Consider the following 24,410-nt stretch of genomic DNA (forward strand, 5'->3'; position numbering starts at 1 on the left):
CTATCGCTTGTTAAATGACTGCCCCTTGTTTTCTTTCCAGTCTTTGAGCAGCATCTTCGACGCCTTTTCTGCAATCATCATTGTTGGTGCAAATAAGCTACCACGAACGTGCGTCGGCATCACAGAGGCATCTACAATCCTAAGGCCTTCAATGCCGTGTACTCTTAACTGAAAATCGACTACAGAATTTGTGCTATTTTCACCCATCATGCAAGTTCCAATGGGGTTACCTACAGCCTTGGTATAATGTCTCGCGATACAATTCCATTGTTCTCTATTCTTTAATCGATCACACGGAAACAAATCTAATGGTGCAAATTTAACCTCATTCTTTTTCATCTCTTTTGTGTCAAGGATCTGTAAAGCTATATCTACACTATCTATTAATGTATCTAAATCTTCAGTCTCCTTTAATAAGTTAGCTTGTATTATAGGCCGACCGTATTTTGGATTCCTTTTATTAAGCGTTACCTTTCCTTTACTCTTTGGTTTAAGTAAAATTGGATAAATATTAACTAGATTGTAATAAGCCAACGGTAGTTGAGTTTCTTCCGCTGCGTGTACAGTGACATTATTTAACAGAAATTTATCACTCCTTATGAAGTTTCCTTCTAAACTTAACTCTACATCTGGCGCATTTTCATTTTCATATAACTGTATGAATGCGGATAGCTGATTTATTCCTCTGGACGCTAAGGTACCGCTCCTACTAGTGAACCATTTCTTAAAATCATTAATAATATCATTATCACTGACTGGTGCGACATCACTTAAAGCAAAAGCTAGTCCTCCAGTTGTGACTTGGTCTCTATAATTCAAGCCAACAGGCAAGTTCACAATTAAACTGACATTAAGCCTCTTCATTTCAGCTTTAGGTCCTATTCCAGATAGATGTAGTAGTTTTACATTATTTATTGCCCCAGCAGTTAAAATGATTTCTCTCTTAGCGTACGCGGGTCTTTCTTTTCCCTTTTCCACTTCATAATAAACTCCCTCTATAGTTTTCTCTTGTTTATCAACAACTATTTTTGTGGCTGTGGCACCAGTCATGACTATGAGATTTTTCCTATGTCTGACAGTTTTGAGGAAAGCTGTGTTGGTGCTGAGCCTAGTGTTGTTAGAGACGGCGAACTGGTTGAGAGCGATGGCTTCAGCAGCGTTGGTGTTTATGTCCATGGTCCGGAGGCCCATCTCGGCGAAGGCCGTGGCGAAGGTCTCGATGTATTTGTCGACGTACTTGAACCTCTGCAGACGCATCTCCCCTCCGCGGGAGTGGTAGAAAGAGTTCATCAATACGTCGTAATCACCTGGAATTTTAACAAGTAATGAGCGGAGTTTTGCTTTAACTCTACTGTCTTTGTCATATAGTACAATAATATAATTTTCCCTGAAGATTAGTCGTCGTGAGTCGGATTTATTTTATTATTTTCCTTAAATTGAAAATAAAGTTCGACGGTATGGTTTATTATATTCTTTTCTTGTACCATCCATTCAGTTACACCTATTGTAAGATCAAGCTTACCATTATCTTCTGAAGCCTTAAAATACTCCATCAGATTCCCGAATTTCCAGTCCACAGCCCCAATAGTATCCTTATGCCAAGCATCGTAGTCCACTTTGTGACCTCTGGTGTATTTCATGTCGTTGGTGACAGATGACCCGCCCAGGACCTTATAAAAATAATAGGTAGGTTAATAAAAATCACTAATCATAAGTGGTTTATGATGCGTTCATTGACCGCAAATGAATGGTTACAAACAAACTGATTGCAATTGAAATTACGGCCAGTATAAGGATAAATAGTTACGCATTGAAGCAGAAGCTATTGCTCTAAACAGGATAAATTTTGTAATAAGAAACGATCTAATTTAGTCCGCAAAGTAAGCGACAGTGCAACTTTTACTTAAGAACGTTATGATTATTTGCCAAAATCCGCAAATAGATAACGTGCTAGACAATTAGTGCTAACCCGTTATAGGTACTTATTTGTGTATTTTTCACATGCAATTAATATCCATCGATTACAATTATTCGCAATGAAATTACAAGGAAAATGCCTGCCATATTTCGTAATGATAAGAATTTTAAATCTTCCAAGTACGGTATATAATTTACTTAATTATTGTAATTGTGTGCTGTTTCCCTGAGCATTGATTTAACTACTGATATCGCGCTTTATAAAATTATTAACGAAATATTTTATAACACGTTCAAAGGATTTATTTTCGTGAGTGTCGGACTATTGACAATAATAATAAATAATGTGAGTTTGAAATGATATTTTTGTCTATTCATTGTTTACCTACCCCAGGCCAGTGCTTGTTTTAAAGACCTCGCATGCAAGGGATAGGACGGTAGTCCTAGGTTGGGACACATGAGATATCTCATAGTCTATTTTTTCTTTTAGTTAGTGTATCTACTAACCTTCCCCGTCCTAACTTCGCAGCAACCTCCAGGTGGGGATAGCCAGGAGGAGTTGTTCCGTTCAGTCCGGAAGTTACACAGGATGGAACGGTAGTCCTGGGTACACCTGAGAGGTCATAGTCTATGTTTTATACCAACCTTCCCCGTCCTAACTTCACAGCTGCCCCCCGGTCGGGACAGACAGGAGAAGTTGTACCGTTCAGTCCGGTAGTTCTACAGGATGGGACGGTAGTGCCTAGTTGGGACACCTGGGATGTCATAGTCTATGTTTTATTTACCTTCCCCGTCCGAACTTCACAGCTGCCCCCCGGTCGGGACAGACAGGAAAAATTGTTCCGTTCAGTCCGGTAGTTCCAGAGGATGGGACGGTAGGCCGTAGTTGGGACACCTGGGATGTCATAGTCTATGTTTTCTTCATCACCCGCTTCGAGAAGTAGAACCTTTAAGGAAAATACTGTTTGTAACTACTTTTCTATTTAGTTACTATGTATATTTGCTTTGTGATACAATAAAGTTAAAATAGATCAATAGCTAGTACATATGTATCCATATGCTACCTATACGCCAATATATAATAGCTTTAGGTACAATTTGTTAGTAAATTGATGTTGACATTATCGTCAAAGCAAAGGCAATTGACTTGAAAGGATATCAAATTGCAATAAGCTGAAGTGCGTCACATGATCGAGTGTTTGTTAAACGATCAATGATCTATATCATACCATTTCTATAATATATATGTAGGTCAAAAATACATAATTATAAGTATAGTCTGGCAAAAGACGGGTAGATGAAATAAATACAGTTACAGTAGCTGGTAAAGACTGGATGTCGAAAGCCAACAATGCAAATCTCTTGTTCATTTGAAACCTACGCAAATTTCAAACCTACAAACTACAAAAATGTATGTGTTTGATATCCACCAATCATGTTCATTGTTCCACAAAGCATAGCGCTAATGGGAACGGCTTCGACTAAGCTGATTGGTGGATACCAGATGGATCATACCCGTCCATAGGTCTGTAACGTAGCGTAGTAGCACATCTTGGGTGGAAAGACACCCCGCTGGAGTTCTGTGGCGGAATTTTAGTTATGGCCTAGTGAGTACTACGTAGTACGCGGATTTAAGACCTATTTGATTAACCACAATTGGAGTTAATTGATTCAATCAATCAATCATTTGACGACCGGTTTGGCGCAGTCGGTAGTGACCCTGCCTGCTACGCCGCGGTCCCGGGTTCGAATCCCGGTAAGGGCATTTATTTGTGTGATGAGCACAGATATTTGTTCCTGAGTCATGGATGTTTTCTATGTATATAAGTATTTATATATTATATAATTATATCGTTGTCTGGGTACCCACAACACAAGCCTTCTTGAGCTTACCGTGGGCCTCAGTCAATCTGTGTAAGAATTTCCTATAATATTTATTTATTTATTTAATCAATCAATCAAAACATGTGTTCGTTCGTAATAAACTACACATTATGCATGAAATGGCTAAGAACTACAAAAGTGATTCAATCATCAGGACACATCGTTTCGCACGAAATTCTTCAGTAAGATGATAGTAGAAATCATACTAATTTCAATTAGTATTTTATTAAATGAAATAACCTCAATAAAATCGAAATTTGGCTGCATAAAAATGGTACCATTTTTATATAGATGCGATGCATAATTAAATATAGATGCAATCAAAATACGAAAAAGATATATACACGACTTTATTGTTTATATAAGTACGTTAAGGTTGTGGATTATATATTTTGGACACTTTGTCTGCATCTACATTAACTTTAAAAGTTTTGAATAATTCATGGTTATTTTCATTAGACATATTGACCGGGATATAGACCGTGGTTACCTTTTTGATTTTTGTCGAGCTCCCGATATTACGAAGCAGTTGCATGCATCATGATCACGGAAAATGATGAATGATGATGAATGATGAACGGATGTTTTCCGTGATCATGATGCATGCAACTGCGTCGAAATATCGGGAGCTCGACAAAAATCAAAAAGGTAACCACGGTCTATATCCCGGTCAATAAATATAAGTCTATATTAACTTTACCTATAGTGTAAACTTTACTGCATAGTGTACTTCTTACAGTACAGTGTACGGCAACGTTCTATTAATACAAAGAACTCCGATAAGTGCTGACGTCACGGTACCTGGGTTTACTCAAGGTCGGAAAAGTGCAAGTTATTTTAGCTATTCGTATTGCTATCGGGAAAATATTGAAATTGTTGGTAGCGCGCTGTTTAAAAACGTAAAATCGTCGCTGCCCGGATTTTAGACAAATGCAGCAATGCAACCGAAAGTGCTAAATATTGCTGTGTTGTATTCAAAAAATTTTTTTTAGATATTACTTTTATAATTATTCACTTAAACAGTCAGTTTCAAAAGATTTGTTTTCAACAAAAACGTCATAAGTCATACAGAAATATTATCCGATCCATATCTTATTTACGTCTGATATCTAACTTACATTCAAATTTTAACCCAGATAACCCTAAATGCAAAAAATCTTACCCCCACATTTCTCGGGATATTTTGGTAGAAAAAAAAAAAGAATCGGTGTTATAAAACCTGGTAGGGTTAAGTGGGTTTGGCAGAATAACAACAACATCGTTATTCCTTATCAAGTCTGCCGACTATTTATTTTGAACTGCGGACGCGATGAAAAAGTTGCAGGAACCAAATATGGTTCATGTTTCAACTCAACTGTACGTGGGCTGATATTTCGGCAACAGACGAATTATGGAAGAGGTTTCGTTCATGACAAAGCAATTGTCTTCTTTTAACACTAGGCAACGGAAAGAGACGGACAGCCATTATCAGGCTGGTAAGTAAATACGTGCAGCCATCATGTGATTGGTGGTGTATGTTGTTATGATGGGACGTTCTGGCCATATAATTTTACATTAAAGGACACGCATAATACTTGAGCAAACATTTTCAAAAAAATATCATAAAAGTATACCTACAAATTAGCGATCCCTAATCAGGGCATGAGGGCATATACATATTATAATTCCCTAGACCACTCTGGACCCGGCCAAAGCGGTACCACCACAAACTCTGAACTAGGTGGGTACCTAAAAATGTTTTCAAAAGCTCTCTCTACTCTATTCTAGCTTGCTTTGCAATAATTTGACTCGAAACGCCAAGTCCAAATAGCAGTGAAATAAAAGCTAGTTAAAATGATTTGTTCACTTATGATTATTATGTCGAGAAGATTAGTCCGCTAACTGCTCGATTCAAACTCTAAAATATGACAAATATTAACTCTAAATACGATATGTATAAGAAATTTATTTGACGAAAATTTCGTTTCTTCAAGGCAAACCGTTACTTTTGACACTTACATATTTATTCTATCAATATTATCGTAGAAATTATTAGGGTGGGTATATTGGAGATAACTTCACGTCCCTTGCGTGACCCTGAACTGCTTTTAAACAATAAAGTTTTGAAGAAGTGTTGTTTCTGTACGTTAACTAGTTTTATAAATTTACTAGCTTGTGTCCGCGGCTTCGCTCGCGTTAGAAAGAGACAAAAAGTAGCCTATGTCACTCTCCATACCTTCAACTACATCCGCTTAAAAAATCACGACAATTCGTCGCTCCGTTTTGCCGTGAAGGACGGACAAACAAACAGACACACACACTTTCCCTTTTATAATATTAGTATGGATTATCCATGCTTATATCCATATACCAATATTATAAATGGGAAAGTGTGTGTGTCTGTTTGTTTGTCCGTCTTTCACGGCAAAAGGGAGCGACGAATTGACGTGATTTTTTAAGCGCAAATAGTTAAAAGGATGGATAGTGACATTGGCTATTTTTTATTTCTTTCGGACCCCCCAGTTTCCTAAAATGGGTAGTGGAAGTTTGTATTAACGCGAGCGAAGCTGCAGGCAAAATCTAGTAATATTATAAATAGGTGTGAGTGTCTGTTTGTTTGTCCGTCTTTCGCAGCAAAACGGAACGACGAATTGACTTGATTTTTTAAGTGGAGATAGTTGAAGGGATGGAGAGTGACATAGGCTACTTTTTGTCTCTTTCGCAAAGCCGTGGGCAAGAGCTAGTATATCTATAACCAATATTTGACGTATCTTAATGTCCAAAGTGGGTCTTTAGTCGGCTCTTTAGATTTTTTTTTTTTTTTAAATCTCGCCGCCTAGTAGACGCCATCTTTGATTAGCCAAAACACGCCCACGACGGGTCTTATAATTAGCACTCAATTAAAATGTAGTTTGCGACACAGCTGTAGGCTTACCAAGAGTTTGAAAGTGACATTTCGTCACTACTTTAAAAAAAACTTGTATCTTCTTCTGTCAATGAAAAGAAAATTGTAGTAAGTATGTATGGAATGCATATAGAGTTACTGCGTTTTCTCTTTGAGGAGCAGCGTGAGATACGAGATTTTTTCAAAGTAGTGACGATTTGATTTCATTTTAAGGGCCACCAAACCGTCTGTCATTGTTAAAGCATTCGTTAAATTTGTTTGTATGGGAAATTCCATAGACCTCTAACGATGCGTGACGATAATGTGTCTGTCAAATGTTGTTGATGCAACTGGCCCTTAGTAAGTCAAATTCCACGTCAAATTTCAAACTTTTCGAATCGGATATGTCATACGAACTATACGAAGTAGACTTTTATATATAGCCGTAATTATATCAACGTATGTATTTTAATTAAAAACCATGGTAATAAACTTTCACTATACTTTTACCCATAGGAATTTAAATTGGCCAATTACCTAATTGCTTAAATATTTTAATAAAGTTAAGTTCCAACCTATTTTGAAGCGTGTATGTTAAAAATAATGCCCACATACGATCGAGCTCATGCTATGTCTTTGCCAATTATAAATGACCGTGAGTTTGATATTTAAGAATACGTAAGTTGATAGATCGATTCACGAAAAGTTAATTATTATTGAGAGCCTGTAATGTCCCACTGCTGCGCAAAGTCCCCCCCCCCCGCCTTTTTCATTCCTCCCGGTTTTGACCAGTCCTTGCCAAAAAGGAGTCGGCCTGATTTAGACGGCGTGCGAACTCGCATGCGATTTTGGTTACATTGCGGGCTGTTGAGGTTACATACACTTATGCACAGCCATCAAATACCGCAATGTAATAAAACTCGTATGCGAGTTCTCGTACCATCTACATAGGCCCTAACTCGTTCCACCATCGTATAGGTACGTGGTCTGATGGGTCCCCGTTTTGGCCTGGGCTCATTTAGCATTCGGCAGACATGACCACTAATACTGTCAGACCATATCTTGTAAGTACGTAATCATTTGGAGGCGATGTTCACTTTCTCCGTACAATGAATGTCATTGCCCGTGACATTTACGCCAAGTCGATACATTTGCGTGACGAAATTGAAAAATAAAAACGTATCCCCTTGTTACACTTTAGGTGTCATAAACATTGAATCATCAATTCATCACCAACTAGTCATCGGTGCGAATCCAAATGATAATTATTATTGTCACCGTGTCAGCTCAGTGGCATTGCCCCCACTACGAATCATTATTTATTTATATCTTCGTTACACATTGTTACTTTTTTGCACGCTGTCACAGAAGTGACCGCCTGCTTCGAATTTTAATACGTGTCTAAAATTACGTCTCGATATGGTATGGATTTGGATGTTTCGGTATCAAAAATGTCCCGCCCCGAATATATCGGTCCCCGTCGAAAATGCTCCGGTGTACCTAAGGGCCTGGCCACATGGGCGCGTTGCGGCGACGCACCGCGAAAATTCTGCGTTGCGTTGCCGCGCCGCCAGTTTTTGCGGCAGGAAATCTGCGGCGCGGCACCGCGACGCAAGAACTCGCGGTGCGTCGACGCACCGCAAAAACTCGCGGCGCGGCGCCGCAACGCAGAATTTTTGCGGCGCGTCGCCGCGCCGCCAAAACTGGCGGTGCGTTGCCGCGCCTCGATAACTATACACAGTGCAGAACTTCACGATCAGTCTTTATCCAGACATGGATCCCATTACGCGCATTCTGCTCTTGCTCGTATTACGGAGGCGCTTAAAAAAAAAGGAGACGAAAAGAAGATGCTGGGTCAACCCATATATATATAAAATGAATAATGACGGAACTCATTTTGAAAGGAAATATGCGGCATTAAAGACAAGTGAAGTGAAGTTCAAAGAATATTTCAGAATGACAATAGCAAGTTTCGAAGAACTGGTCTTTAAAATCTCACCTCGAATAAAAATACAATATATATTTAGAAAACCTGTCGGACCTCTGGAGATGCTGAGATTAACTAAATATGCCGAATACCGAATATTTACCGAATATTCGGCCCATCTCTAATGTGGACAAAGGACGAAAGGACAGCCTTATAGACAGCAGGCAGGCAATTATGGTCGCGCGATAAATGATAAAAATATCAGGCCGTCCCTATCGCACTATTTGTAAGTGCGATAGGGACTAGGGACGGCCCGATGTTTTATCATTTATCGCGCGACCATGATTGCCCTGCAACTTCTTATTGCTATCGGTGTCGAGTACTTATCCAAGTTAGGTATCTTTTTTAAATATGACGGTGTAATTGTGTGCAGTACAGTACCTACAAAAAAAATGGTACAGAAATTAAAAATAATTACAGTAGGTACGCTGAACCAAAATAATATATCAGGCCTGTGTGGTGACGGGTTAAGAATTTCACCACCTCCTTTCTTCCCGTGGGTGTCGTAGAAGGCGACTATGGGATATGGGTTAAATTGTGGCGTAGGCGAGAGGCTGGCAATCTGTCACTGCAATGTCACAGTTTCGTTTTCTTTCAACCCCTTATTTGCCAAGAGTGGCACTGAAGCTTTAGTAGTTTCATGTGTTCTGCCTACCCCTTTATGGGATACAGGCGTGATTGTATGTATGTATGTACTATATATCATATCATTTTCCTCAGAGCATTTTTCCTGTCTTTGTGTATACTACCTACGGTTGGCAACCCTAGGCCGTTTTCACATTATCCGATCCGATATCGGATATAGGAAGGATGTAAAATGTAAGATTTATGCGCTTCCAGGTTTTTATTTATGTATTTAATAGATCATTATTACTAAAAAAAAAACGATATAAAACGCAAAAATTGCGGATTTAATGCAGATGGCACTCTCCTAGAACAGTTTTTGTCCGAGGCACCACCGAACTGCCGATATTGGTAGGACGCTTCCGACATTTTTGGCATGCTGGACCCCCCGCCAGCTGTCGGCCGATAATATTTGTGTGTGTGCGTATATAATGTAGGTATACGTTTGTAGTAGTGTGAGTGACAAAAATGGCGTCTATTAAACAGCTGCTGTTAATGATGAATTTCTCGCCGTGTGCCTGCTATACGGCCACAATTCAAAAAACCATTTTTTCGAGAAATCGCGTCTCAAAGTTTTGAGAGTATAGTTGAGGCTGTTAAATAGGATCTTACTTCTTGAGTTTTAGGTCTATGAATTTGAAATTTAGCTATTTTTACTCGGAATGATATAACCCTCCATAAGATCACGCCACTTTTTGCAAAAAAAAACTTTTTTTTAAGATACAATGCCTTAAAGACAGGTATTTAGAGTTATGGCTGTATTGCAGAAACATTTTTTTATGATTTTGAGATGCGTCCAAAATTAAACGATATTATTCGATAAAGGTATTATGAAAATATATATGAAAAAACATCAAATAGTTAAAATAATTTTATTTACGAACTTTGACAGTAACGATAGCAATAATTATGTGTAACTAGCTTATAATCATCAACATTATATTACGTCATTACCAAATAATATTAATTATTTAAAATTGAAACAAATAAAACTTTGTTGCTTACGTATCTTGGTGTCACTCTGGATAGAAGCCTGAATTTCAAGGAACACCCTGACCAGCCTCTCTGCGAAGCGGAACAGCATCATTCACAAGCTTACTGGAACTACCTGGAGTGTCAGCGCAGCAACATTTCGGACAATCGCGCTATCCCTAGTCTACTCCTCTGCCGAGTACTGTTCAGCGGTGTGGCTAAACAGCACCCATACTACCGCGGTAACGCCCAGCTAAACCACACTATGCGACTCATCAGAGGCTGCCCAAAACCAACTCCCACACACTGGTTGCCGGTGTTGACTCATATTTTGCCTCTAAACTTCCGCCGAGAAAAGTGCCTATTTCGTGAAATCGCCAAGATTCGAGCAGACACAAGTTTACTCATCCACCGAGACCTCGACGCGCTAAAGGCTCTCAGACTGAAGTCTCGACTACCCCCCAAATTGAATTCCACTAAAGTGGGTCACAAGTAAGCCCCTTAGAGGCATGGATAATGGACTGGGTGGCCAGAGCTCTTCCTACAGAGCTGTACGAGTTCGATACTGGGGCCCGACCAGTGTGATTTAAGGAGCCTCGACAGGTTTGGTGTCGGCTGAACCGTATCAGGACAGGCATCGGAAACTGCTCATCTTTGTGGTGCAGATGGAGATGGTGCGAGTCTGTTGAGTGACAGTGTGGCCACCCAGATCCGACGGTGCACCTATATGGTGCCTTCGAGTGCCCCATAACCAAGTTTAGCGGAAAAAGGGCAGATCTTAAGACACTTTCGACAAATCATCATCCCTTGCGTTATCCCGGCATTTGCCACGGCTCATGGGAGCCTGGGGTCCGCTTTGACAACTAAGACACTTTCGACAAATGCCGTTCAATATCTTAAGTCTAGTTTTTTAATAATTTAAGTAGAGAACAACGTGTACTGACTGGTAAAAATAATTATGACCTTAGTAATGAGACATATTGAACTGCACTTGTAAGAAAACAAAGTTGAGATTTGTTTCATCATTTTGTGTAGTAGTTTCGGCGTCGGGCTGGTAATTTTGTAATAATAAGTGTGATACTGACTGTTTGACACAATATTTAAAGGAATTGATCGCAATTATCACTCAAGTTTTTAGGACGCAACTCAAAACTTACATTTAAAACGTGTGCTATACAGCCACAACTCAAAACGGCCGTCGGTTTACATGCGAAAAAACTGGCAAGTGGCCGTATTGCAGGGAATCTTCTGACAATTTATGGTCAATTCCATACGGCCACTTGTGAGAAAAAGGCTCTTAAGGACCTTTTTTGCTATGGCTCTCGAAATAAGGTCGTAAATTGAACAATTTTGAATACGAATCTGCAATAATCCAGAAAATTAAAAATTTTGAGTTGTGGCCGTATAGCAGGCACACGGCGTTCTGTTGAAAACAAAAAGATTGTAATTCATCGTAGTCCTGCGGCGCTGGCTATATTTTGGGCCCTAAGTTAAAAAAATATTAAAGTCGATTTTGTTTTCGTTTATAAATACATTGATAACATATAAATTTAACATTTCGTTTTGGGTCACATTCCTAAGGTGCTTTTTTAGTAATTTGGTAATTTGTGGTTATAATTTTTAATTTGACCTAATGTGGTAAAAAAAATATTCGAGAGAAAAAATGTAACTGTATTGCATTTAGAATGATATTTTTAGCGTGTATACGTAGTTTGGGTCAATTTACTCGAGTGCTATATGACAATTTGTCATACCTAGCGAAACAGACACAAAAAAATATTCATGTTAAAAAGAATAAGAAACGTCGCATTGCCTCCTTTAAATATATCAATAAACTGAAATTGTGTTTTCCTACTCCAGTGCTTGATAAAATTTGCGATAATTTAGCAAAAATAGGTTTTTACCATTCCAAAAAAATATTAAAGTTACTAGAGTTCTTATCTTATTAACTAAAAAGACAAGATAAATAAGATACGTGAATTTGGGTAAGTTTAATAGAATGCTTCGAAAAATAATACGGTATTAATATTTGCGTTCGATCAAGTCAAGCGAGCGCAGTGACGCGGGTAGTGTAGGTATTATGATACCGACCGCGCGGCCGTGGCGCGGCAGCGGGGAAGGGCAATGACCTCTCTCGACATTCGACAAACCGCACGTTGTGTACAAAACGCCAAAATTTATTTCAACTGTGTGCATCACGCTATTTAATGCTAAGCCTGAAAGGGTTGTATTTGATAAGACTACTAGAGTAACAATTTTAACTTAATATACCTATTTTCCACATGCGTCAGTAAATAATTTAATTTATAAATAATAAATTTAGTATACATCGTGGAATCTACTACTACTACTGCCAAATAAAATAATGCGATTTATCATTTAAGTACTTTAGACTTATATTTAAGCGTGTCACTCACTATGCAGGTAGCTGAGCGCTTATCTTTCAATATGAATCCACATACATAAAATATATATAATTCAATGAGCTAACACACGCGCCGCCGATTATTCATATTTTATTTTGAAGTACATGTGGGGATCGACGTTGGTACGAGATCATATTATATCGTAAAATGGTGAGGAATTTATATGTAGAAAATACAAGATTATAAAGCAAAATACAGGATGTACTTTTTATAACCGGCAATATTTAACGTGGTGAAGTCATATAACTGATATCGAATACAAAACACTAAACGCCCAATGGACTTGCCTCGCGTGACGTCACGTAGTGTTTTTAGGGTTCCGTAGTCAACTAGGAACCCTTATAGTTTCGCCATGTCTGTCTGTCCGTCCGTCCGTCCGTCCGCGGATAATCTCAGTAACCGTAAGCACTAGAAAGCTGAAATTTGGTACCAATATGTATATCAATCACGCCAACAAAGTGCAAAAATAAAAAATGGAAAAAAATGTTTTGTTAGGGTACCCCCCCTACATGTAAAGTGGGGGCTGATATTTTTTTTCATTCCAACCCCAACGTGTGATATATTGTTGGATAGGTATTTAAAAATGAATAAGGGTTTACTAAGATAGTTTTTTGATAATATTAATATTTTCGGAAATAATCGCTCCTAAAGGAAAAAAAAGTGCGTCCCCCCCCCTCTAACTTTTGAACCATATGTTTAAAAAATATGAAAAAAAATTTTTATAAAGACTTTCTAGGAAAATTGTTTTGAACTTGATAGGTTCAGTAGTTTTTGAGAAAAATACGAAAAACTACGGAACCCTACACTGAGCGTGGCCCAACACGCTCTTGGCCGGTTTTTTAGATAAAAATTAAACGAAATCTTTCCTCAAATTACTATTAAGCCAATCTTATCCTATCCTACCTGTCGTTTAAACAAAGATGAAATAAAATAACTTAATTCTTTGCATGTTAATTTGGTTAAATATAACTTATATATTTTCTTTAAGAATATCATATACTTTTAAATGAGCAATTCTTGTATATTCATTTATTTATCAATTCTATATTCTATTCTATTTATCTATATAATATAAAGCTGCAACCCGACTGACATTTTTCCAAAAATAGCCAGGAGATTTTGCAGGTGGCAGTATTTGGTGTGGCTGTGGTAGTATAGAGGTTGATCTTGCGACCCCGGAAAAATCCGACCGTCGGTCTACCGGTTCCGGGTAAAAAAATGTTGAACGGTCTGGCCAAACGGCAGGAGATAGCCGGGAGGTGCTCGACCAAAATGTCATAGAGGACCCTGGGCAGTTTTTGACGCCGCCATTTTTGTTTTTCAAAATGGCCGACTTTTTTTGATGATTTTTCAAGTTTGTCGTAGAGTGCTCAAATTTTTGTTGTAGAATCTCCAAGAGGCCTTGATTGGAATGAAATAAAAGAAATTGAAAAATACTACAAATGTGAGAAAACTGGCCACTTTTGTTTTGTATGGCAACTTTTAAACGGTAAGAGATAGCCGGGGCTGCTCGACCAAATGTCATACAGGGTTTTAAGTAGAAAAAAGTTTCATTAAAAAAATCAATATGGCTGACTTTTTTTTTTGAAAAATTTCAAAATGGTCCTAGCGCGCTGAGATTTGTCACACGGGTGGACGGCCACCCGAAGATTAGCTTCGCTGAAATTTGTTATGTAGGGGTTCTCGGGGTTGGAAAATCGATCTAGCGTAGCCTTAGGTCCCGGAAAACGGCGAATTATGGAGTTTTAATGAGTTTTTCTTTCGCGTTAGTAAACGTTAAATATGGTCGTTAATTTCGCCCCGCGCACATCGGCTGCGCTTAGCTCAGTCGTACGAGGTCGGTCTAATGTTCGCAGACAGATTGCAGGTGTCAGGGTTTCGAATCCCGGCCAGAAATTAAGTTTTAATTTTTTGTTTTGTTTTTTTTTTGTTCTTGTATTTATAAGTTTTTTTTTCTAAATAGCTGGGGAGTTTATTGCACAACCTTAAATTTTTTGACCAAAGCATGAAACTTGGCACAGTTGTTCCTTATATCAAAATAAGCCGATTAAGATCGGGAGCCTTCGGGAGCCTCCCCTGGGGCCCGGGAGGGGGTCAAAGTACCGCTTCACCCGGCTTGGTTTGAAAAATTCTAACTTACCCCGTTTAGTTAATAGGTCATGTTTGGTATCGTTTTCGAGTAAATCAATAACGTAGAATTCGTTTTTAGTACTAAAATTATAATTTAATGGTAAATAAAATAAAAAAAAATAAAAAATTTGAAATTTTCATCCATGATTTACAAATTCAGGTCATCATAAATGACAAACTGTTCGCTTTTTCTATAAATAAAAAATATGACATGATAGCCTATTTAATATAGATTATAAAAAATATAACTTTTATCCACCTTTACTAACGTTAAGTTCCACAAAAAAATTACTTTAAGACGCGCGGCGTCGGGACGCCGCGAGCGTAATTTTAAAATGCCTTTATTTTAGAAACTCTATTAGACCCCGTTTAGCTATTAGGTCATGTTTGATATCGTTTTCGAGTAAATCAATAACGTAGAATTCATTTTTGGTACTAAAATTATAATTTAATGGTAAGTAAAATTAAAAAAAAAAAAAATTAAAATTTTCATCCATGATTTACAAATTCAAGTCATCATAAATGACAAACTGTTTGCTTTTTCTATAAATAAAAAATATGACATGAAAGCCTATTTAATATAGATTATAAAAAATATAACTTTTATCCACCTTCACAAACGTTAAGTTCCACAAAAAAATTACTTTAAGACGCGCGGCGTCGGGACGCCGCGAGCGTAATTTTAAAATACCTCTATTTTAAAAACTCTATTAGACCCGGTTTAGCTATTAGGTCATGTTTGATATAGTTTTCGAGTAAATTAATAACAAAGAATTTATTTTTGGTACTACAATTATAATTTAATGGTTAATAAATAAAAAAAAAATATTCATCTATGATTTGCAAATTCAAGTCAACAAAAATGTCAACTGTTTGCTTTTTCTTTAAATAAAAAATATGATGTAAAAGCCTATGCGTATGTCACCAAACACCCAGACAAGTTTGGTGGAAACTTCCTTCACGAACTGCTTGGTGTCTGATGACCATGGTCCAAATATTTCAAATGCAATTGCCGCAAATATGTAGTTGTTTTTTAAAAATGCATATTTGCGCGTTTAAACTGGGCGTTTTGCAGCAGCAGTCCCTGGTTTCTGGGCCGAACGTTAGACGTTGGACGGAGCCAAGGTATCCACACAGGTCACGCCCCACGCCAAGGGTCGTCCCAGAAACCAAGGCAAAAGCGAGCAACCAGCAGGCCGCTTTCCGTCTGCTGCTGACAAGCCGACAGGTTCGAGGGTTGTCGGTATGTTCGCTGTGCGGAGAGCCTTGCGGATTAAATCGTTAAGTGCAGCGTGTCACAAAATTCGGCCAGCATTAGACTGGCAGTGGAGTCCTTGGTGTCCTAATGCGTCGGCAGCAAGGGTGTGGTTGGCATGTCTTTAGCCCCAGTCTTAGACAAATGGCAGTATATGATGAAGTAAGGCAGCCTCGGAAGGAGGTATGTTCTCTAAGTGTCGATCTTTTCTAGTAAAGAGGTTCTTCCGGCACTCATTCACTGCTGCGTAAGGACCCTTGATCTGAAACAATATGTGCATTATCATTTTATTTAAACAGATTCTGCAACTATCAAATTACAACATTTTGGTGGATCGCCTTCACTATTACACACTTACCTATCATACAAAATAATTACAAACTTTAGTAGAATCTGATTAGCCTATCTATGATATTGCTCCATCTCGTAATAGTTTGAAGCCTTGGGTGGCCATGTTTCTCCCTTGTTGATCGTTTCAAGCTGCGTTTATCGTACCTATCCCATACTATGTCTAATCTAGAAACGTTTTCTTTTGGCTTTGAAGCTTAGCCAGGCCTCCCAAGGTGTCAAACTATTACAAGATGGAGCAATATCAGAGGCAAATCAGATTCTACTAAAGTTTGTAATAATTTTGTATGATACGTAACGTAAGTGGGTAATACTGAAGGTTACGTGATCCACCAAAAAGTTGTAATTTGATAGTTGTAGACTCTAAAATGATAATGCACATATTGTTTCAGATCAAGTCGTTGCGTAACGGTGAATGAGTGGTCGAAGTACCTACCTCTTTAGGTACCAAAAAAGATCGACAATTGGAGAACATACCTCCTTCAGAGGCTGCCTTGCATCAGCATATACTGCGCACAGTGTACCAGGGGCCCATTTCTCGAAGCTACAAGTTACAATTTTCAACTGGTTGTCAATGTCTAATATGACAAGTTGCAAAGAGACTTCCGCTTGTAACTTGTAACTTTCAGTTTTGAGAAATGGGACTCAGGGCGTTCTTGTTTGGAGTCAGGCGTTGGTGCCACACCAAAATTTGCCAAGTCCGTCTTCTTGGGGATGGAAGGAAGAAGGAGACGAATGGGTAGTGTGGTATTCGTCTCCTTCTTCCTTCCTCTCTACTCTATTGACATTAATTTTAACTTGCATGAATGGTGATATTTCCGTCCATTGATGATGAAGATGATGACTCGTAGAAAAAGTATTGTATACAATAGTGATATAATTAAGCTTTTCCCTCTCGTACCGTACTACACATGGTACTCGACTGAAAAGTTTTGTATTATATCACGATTGTATAAAATACTATTATATAAATTTCTTTCAGGATTCACTACAATGAATAAATAACAGGTACAGTCGGTCTTTAGATCGTGTGGTCCGACCCGAGTGTTGCCGTTGTCGACACCGGAGTCAATAATAATGAATCTTTTTCTATTTATGCATTAACACACCTCTGACACTGGCGATCAAATATATGAAAGAGGCGCGTTCCCCGCACACAGTCTAAGCTCGCGTAGGTGAACGCGTACTATCCTTTGTGAATAGGCTTTAATATCATATTTTTATATTTATAGAAAAAGCAAACCGTTTGACATTTATGGTGACTTGAATTTGCAACTCACAGATTTTTTTTTTTTTTTAATTTCATTTAACATTAAATGGTCATATTAGTACCAAAACTAAATTCTACGTTATTTATTTACTCGAAAACGATACTAAACATGACCTAATAGCTAAACGGGTTCTAATAGAGTTTTTTAAAATAAAGGCATTTTAAAATTACGCTCGCGGCGTCCCGACGCCGCGCGGCTTAAAGGTTTTTTTTACAAAACTTAACGTTAGTAAAGGTGGGTAAAAGTTACATTATTCATAATCTATATTAAATAGGCTTTCATATCATATTTTTTATTTGTAGAAAAAGCAAACAGTTTTGACATTTATGATGACTTGAATTTGTAAATGATAGATGAAAATTTCAAACTTTTCATTTTTTTTATTTTATTTACCATTAAATTATAATTTTAGTACCAAAAATGAATTCTACGTTATTGATTTACTCGAAAACGATACCAAACATGACCTATGAACTAAACGGGGTATGTTAGAATTTTTCAAAGCAAGCCGGGTGAAGCGGTACTTTGACCCCCCCTCCCGAGCCCCAGGGGGGAGGCTCCCGAAGGCTCCCGATCTTAATCGGCTTATTTTGATATAAGGAACAACTGTGCCAAGTTTCATGCTTTGGTCAAGAAAAAAAAGGTTTGGCCTCTTTTTGTCGATAAACGTCCCCACTAAAAGACGTGATATAATAAAATAGAACCGAGCGAAGCTCGGTCGTCCAGATGTTTTAGGATATTATTTATTGACTAGCTTTTACCCGCGGCTTCGCCCGCGTAATAAAAGTATTCTTATTGAAACGTTTACAAAAAATAAGATTTTCATTTGGATCCGTAGGTTTCTTTGTAGGTACATCTGTCCGCGATTATTTCGATTAAGGTAAAGCGGGACAATTCTCGACTGGGGGGCCATTGTAACTGATCTATTTGCTGTACGGTCAGCCAAGAAAGTGGTTTCCCACTTTTCGACTCTATTGATCGAAAAGTGGTAAACCACTTTTTTGGCTGACTGTACCTTACACATCATAGATGTCATATATACCATAGATCAAGCAAATGTATCTACTTAGCGTGTCAAATGAACTCAGTGAAATCCACTGAGTTGTCCGTCTTTGATCGCAGCTTGCAGCTTTCGGGCGTAAATTTTTGTAAGTTGAAGTAAATATAAACATTAAAAATGCCTCGTTACGTGATATTTAATTGATACAACACAAAAATTATGAACACTCAAGGGCCTGAGACATATTTAAAATCACAGGCAAGTAACAACTTCAGTACAAAATCTGACACGCTCGGCCGCCATACAAATAGATGAACTTGTTTCTTCTACGTAAATCTAATTCTGTGTTACACATATTACTATTGTTTGAAAAGAAATTCTTGCAATGATTGTAGAATTGTTACACAGCGACCACAGCGTAGGTAGTAGGTACGAATATGTATGTATTTTACCTATATAAATATTTATACTGGGGAAACTTCATACAACCCACATAGCCAGTATCTCGACACTATGGTCGGTAGGGTAAAAAGTACTTCCTTGCATTATCGCTTACAATTTTTTCCATTTTGCTTATACTTATTGCAAACGTAAACATATAAAAGGCAAGCAAACAACGATCTTCTTACAGCACATTGAATGTAATAGTTATTACGGATGCAGGATGCCGATGTCTACTTACTAATCCCTTCCCACTGAGCCACCTGCATTTTACACTGCCTAGATATCGATTGCCGACCGATTATTCCGACCCCAATCCCTATTCTTATCCCCGTCCCTATCTCTATCCTTGTCCCCGTCCCCGTCCCCGTCCTCGTCCCTTCCCTGTCCCCGTCCCTCCCCTTTCCCTATCCCTATCCCTATCCCTATCCCTATCCCTATCCCTATCCCTATCCCTATATCCCTATCCCTATCCCTATCCCTATCCCTATCCCTATCCCTATCCCTATCCCTATCCCTATCCCTATCCCTATCCCTATCCCTATCCCTATCCCTATCCCTATCCCTATCCCTATCCCTATCCCTATCCCTATCCCTATCCCTATCCCTATCCCTATCCCTATCCCTATCCCTATCCCTATCCCTATCCCTATCCCTATCCCTATCCCTATCCCTATCCCTATCCCTATCCCTATCCCTATCCCTATCCCTATCCCTATCCCTATCCCTATCCCTATCCCTATCCCTATCCCTATCCCTATCCCTATCCCTATCCCTATCCCTATCCCTATCCCTATCCCTATCCCTATCCCTATCCCTATCCCTATCCCTATCCCTATCCCTATCCCTATCCCTATCCCTATCCCTATCCCTATCCCGTCCCTGTCCCTGTCCCTGTCCCTGTCCCTGTCCCTGTCCCTGTCCTTGCCCCTGTCAAATTATCATGCTAGGAGGTGAACTTTGAAAAATCCTTTCTTAGTGCTCCTCTAAGGAACTTCCGTGTCAATTTGAAATCTCTTGAACCAGAAGTAAAGATGAAAACTAAAGCTATACTTATGGCTATTTTGGATATTTTAACCCCATTGCACAACAACAGGGGAGAAAATCTCTTTTCCACGTCATTAGATTTTAAAATTGTTCGTATTTATCGTGATCAGCGACCTGATAAACCATAAAAACGATACCCATATTGTGTTTTTGACTTTACCCCTTTGCACCCCTTTAGGGGTCAAATTTTCAAAAAACCTGAAACATGTATTTAGTCATATGTCTTTAGGAATCCTCCTGTGAAGGCTCGAATAAAATAGTCAAACTAATCTTGTTTCCCCATACAAAATTTGAACTCCCATTTCACCCTTTTAAGAGGAGAATTTTGAAAAATTTTTCTTAGTGCTCCTCTACACCATATAAGGAACCTATGTGCCAAATTTGAAATCTCTAGGACCAGCGGATTCGGCTGTGTGTTGATATATTATGTCAGTTAGTCAGTCAGTCAGTTTCTTCTTTTATATATTTTTTGATATTTAAACCCCATCGCACTACAACAGGGGAGAAGGTATTTCACTTCCGCCTCGTTAGATTTTAAAAACGTTGTATTTATCGTGATCAGCGACCCAATAAACCGTAAAAACGATACCCATATTAGTTTTTTGACTTTATCACCCCCTTTTCACCCTTTTAGGGGTTAAATTTTCAAAAAACCTGAAACACGTCTTTAGTCATATGGTTTTAGGATCCCTCCTGTGAAGTTTCGAATAAAACAGTGAAACTAACATTGTTTCCCCATACAAACTTTGAACCCCCATTTGACCCCCTTAGGAGGCGAATTTTTAAAAATCCTTTCTTAGTGCTCCTCTTCACTATATAAGGAACCTACGTGCCAAATTTGACATCTCTAGGACCAGCGGTTTCGGCTGTGCGTTGATATGTCAGTCAGTCAGTCAATATCTTCTTTTATATATTTTTTTGATATTTAAACCCCATTGCACCACAACAGGGGAGAGGGTATTTCACTTCCGCCTCGTTAGATTTTAAAAACGTTGTATTTATCGTGATCAGCGACCCGATAAACCATAAAAACGATACCCATATTGATTTTTTGACTTTATCACCCCCTTTTCACCATTTTAGGGGTTAAATTTTCAAAAAATCTGAAACACGTATTCAGTCATATGTCTTAAGGAATCTTCCTGTGAAGTTTCGAATAAAATAGGCAAACTAATCTTGTTTCCCCATACAAACTTTGAACCCCCATTTGACCCCCTTAGGAGGTGAATTTTGAAAATTCCTTTCTTAGTGCTCCTCTACACTATATAAGGAACCTACGTGCCAAATTTGAAATCTCTAGGACCAGCGGTTTCGGCTGTGCGTTGATATGTCAGTCAGTCAGTCAGTCAGTCAGTCAGTCAGTCAGTCAGTCAGTCAGCTTCTTCTTTTATATATTTAGATTGGCTGCAAGAAATGCCTAGCAGTATTGGCCGAACGGTAATTAACAAAAATTACACAGTCAAAAGGTTAATTGTCATTAACCATTAAAAATTAATGAACGCCAATTGTCATTAAACCCCCGCCAAGTCGAGCACGAAGCCAACACTGCCGTACCATCCTTTACTGGAACCATTTCGCCGCATTTTCAGGCCCCTATTTGAGAACCTCTGGATAAGACCGGAACGCAGAAATTTTCGTCGTCTAGTAAGCTATAATAACATACTTAAAACTCAAAATTGCAAGTCTGTACGTCGCAACACGGGTGGATAGCCGCCCCAAGATTAGTATACAAAAAGAAAATTTCTAAAAATTCAAAATGGCTGCCTTTGAACGCCAATTGAAATTTGTATGGAGGTTTTTTTAATCGCCATAGCTCCGTAACGGTAGGAAAAAGGTTAAAGTGCTTGAACTAATGTTGTACAGTTATCTTAGGTCCATCGAATGGCATTTACAAAATTTCAAAATGGCCGACTTTAAATTATTTTTTTTTATCTTCGGTCCGAGCGCGGTAAAATTTGGCACGTGGTAAAAACGGGGGCCAAAAATAGGAATGAGATTTTTTTTTTTTTGGAAAAGTCAAAAACGGCGGCGAGAGGGGACAAAGTCAAATTTCCCAAAATCAAAGTCGGTCATTTTGAAATTGTGTAGTTCAAGCTTTTTTGACCTTTTTCCTACCGTTACGGAGATATGGTTATTAAAAAAAATCTTCCATACAAATTTCAATTTGCCCACAAAGGCCGCCATTTGAAATTTTTCAATAATATTCTTTTTGAATACTAATCCGTCAGCCGTCCACTCGTGTGCCAAATCTCCGCGCGCTAGGACCATTTTGAAATTTAAAAAAAAGTCGGCCATTTTGAATTTTTTTTAATACAACTTTTTTCTACTCCGAGATCTGTATGACATTTGGTCGAGCACCCCCGGCTATCTCTTACGATTTAAAAGTTGCCATACAAAATAAAAGTAGCCAGTTTTCTCACATTTGTCGCATTTTTCAATTTTTTTTTTATTTCATTCTAATCAAGGCTGCTTGGAGATTCTACGACCAAAATTAGAGTGCTCTATGACAAACTTGAAAAATCGTCTAAAAAAGACGGTCATTTTGAAAAAAAAAATGGCAGCGTCAAAAACAACCCAGGGTCCTCTATGACATTTGGTCGAACACCCCTTGGCTATTTCCCGCCGTTTGGTCAGGCCGTCCAACATTTTTTTACCTGGAACAGGTAGACCGACGGTCGGATTTTTACAGGGTTGCAGGACAAACCTCTATACGGCCACACCAAACACTGCCACCGGCGGAACCTCCTTCTGGCTGTTTTTTGAAAAATGTCAGTCGTGTTGCAGCTTTATATTACACTAGCTTTTGCACGCGGCGTCGCTCGCGTTAGAAAGAGACAAAAAGTAGCCTATGTCACTCTCCATCCTTTCAACTATCTCCACTTTAAAAAATCACGTCAATTCGTCGCTCCGTTTTTCCGTGAAAGACGGAGAAACAAACAGACATACTTTCGCATTTATAATATTAGTATGGATAGATAAATGTAAGTAAAAAAACTACATACGTATTATGATTACCATTTTTCTAAGGTAGGGTTAAATTCGAAACCAATTGAGGTAATGTCGAAAATCTGTAAAAAGGATACTAATGCCATATAATGAGAATAATTACAATAATGGCTACCGCAGTCTCACCACCTGTGTTTGCACACACGCGCGCGCACACAGACACACGCGGCGGGGGACTTTGTTTTAATAAGGTGAACAGATATATTATGCCGCCGTGCGCTTCGTGTCCATTATAAATGAAAATTAAGGAAAATATAGGAAATAATATTCAAGTTACAATTTATTGTTTTTGGGTTTTGTATCCATTTGCATCCATAAATATTTCCCGTCATAAAAATTACACCCTGTATTGTGGAACTAAAAACTGAAATCAATAGTTACAATAATATAATCACGGTGTATGAATAGGAGCGCCGGATCGAATTAGGTACTTCAATATCGGGACAAGAGGTTCTGGAGTTTCGAGGATTTCGTAGGGAAATGTAAAATAATAGTGCATTAGGGTAATTCCGAAAGTCGTCTAATTACGAAAGTCACATAAAAATCACCATTATTTCCATCATATCAAGATTCCCTCTTCGGAATTACCAGAGCATTTTTGTCATTCGGAATTACCCTAATGCACCATAATAAAAATTTACGATAGTTTAGCTAGTTTACTTCGTTTATTTTAGATAGTAGACCTTTACGTGTTTTCGACATTTATAATTGGTCTGTTTTCGTTACTAATGTAATAAAGTTCTTAAGGTTACCTACTATGTATAAGTTTTAATTGGGAAGACTTACAAAAAAATCGGGAGAATCCCGCCAAAGCTCGACCCTCTGGCAATCTTAAATTATGTATGACTGCGCACGAGAAGTAGGTACCTACGCCTCGTGTCACAGCGCGGCGTCGCGCCAGCGGCATGCGCCAACCTGATTGGCTATCGGTTGCGCGCCACACAGCGCAAAAATTTAAAATACTACTCTATTGCGTTGCGTTTTATTCTGCCAAATATTGAAAACCCATGGATGAAAGTGACCCAAATTAAAAATGATGACTTGATATCATTTTATAATAATATAGACGTCAACTTATTAACATGAAATTTTTTTCAGGCTTTGACAGGGTTTTTATTAAAAAATTTTTTTTTTATATATAAGCAATGGATAAAATGTGACACACTTTTAGAAAATATATATATAATAATGTCCTGAATGGTATAAGACTTCACTTACCAACTCTAATATTTTGTTAGG

At 38.3% G+C, this 24,410-nt stretch overlaps 1 protein-coding gene across 1 annotated transcript in view; it reads right to left on the reverse strand.

The window, feature by feature from the left end:
- Nucleotides 1–24,410, reverse strand: part of LOC125234967 — a 35,278-nt gene continuing 10,868 nt past the window's right edge. The window contains exons 4-6 of the mRNA XM_048141389.1: nt 2,703–2,864; nt 1,523–1,670; nt 1–1,307 (exon numbers count right to left, since the gene is read on the reverse strand). Coding sequence (XP_047997346.1) covers nt 1–1,307; nt 1,523–1,670; nt 2,703–2,864 — 1,617 coding nt within the window. The remainder of the gene's footprint in view (nt 1,308–1,522; nt 1,671–2,702; nt 2,865–24,410) is intronic.

Source organism: Leguminivora glycinivorella, chromosome 16 (assembly GCF_023078275.1).
Source record: "Leguminivora glycinivorella isolate SPB_JAAS2020 chromosome 16, LegGlyc_1.1, whole genome shotgun sequence".
Classification (NCBI taxonomy): Eukaryota; Metazoa; Arthropoda; class Insecta; order Lepidoptera; family Tortricidae; genus Leguminivora; species Leguminivora glycinivorella.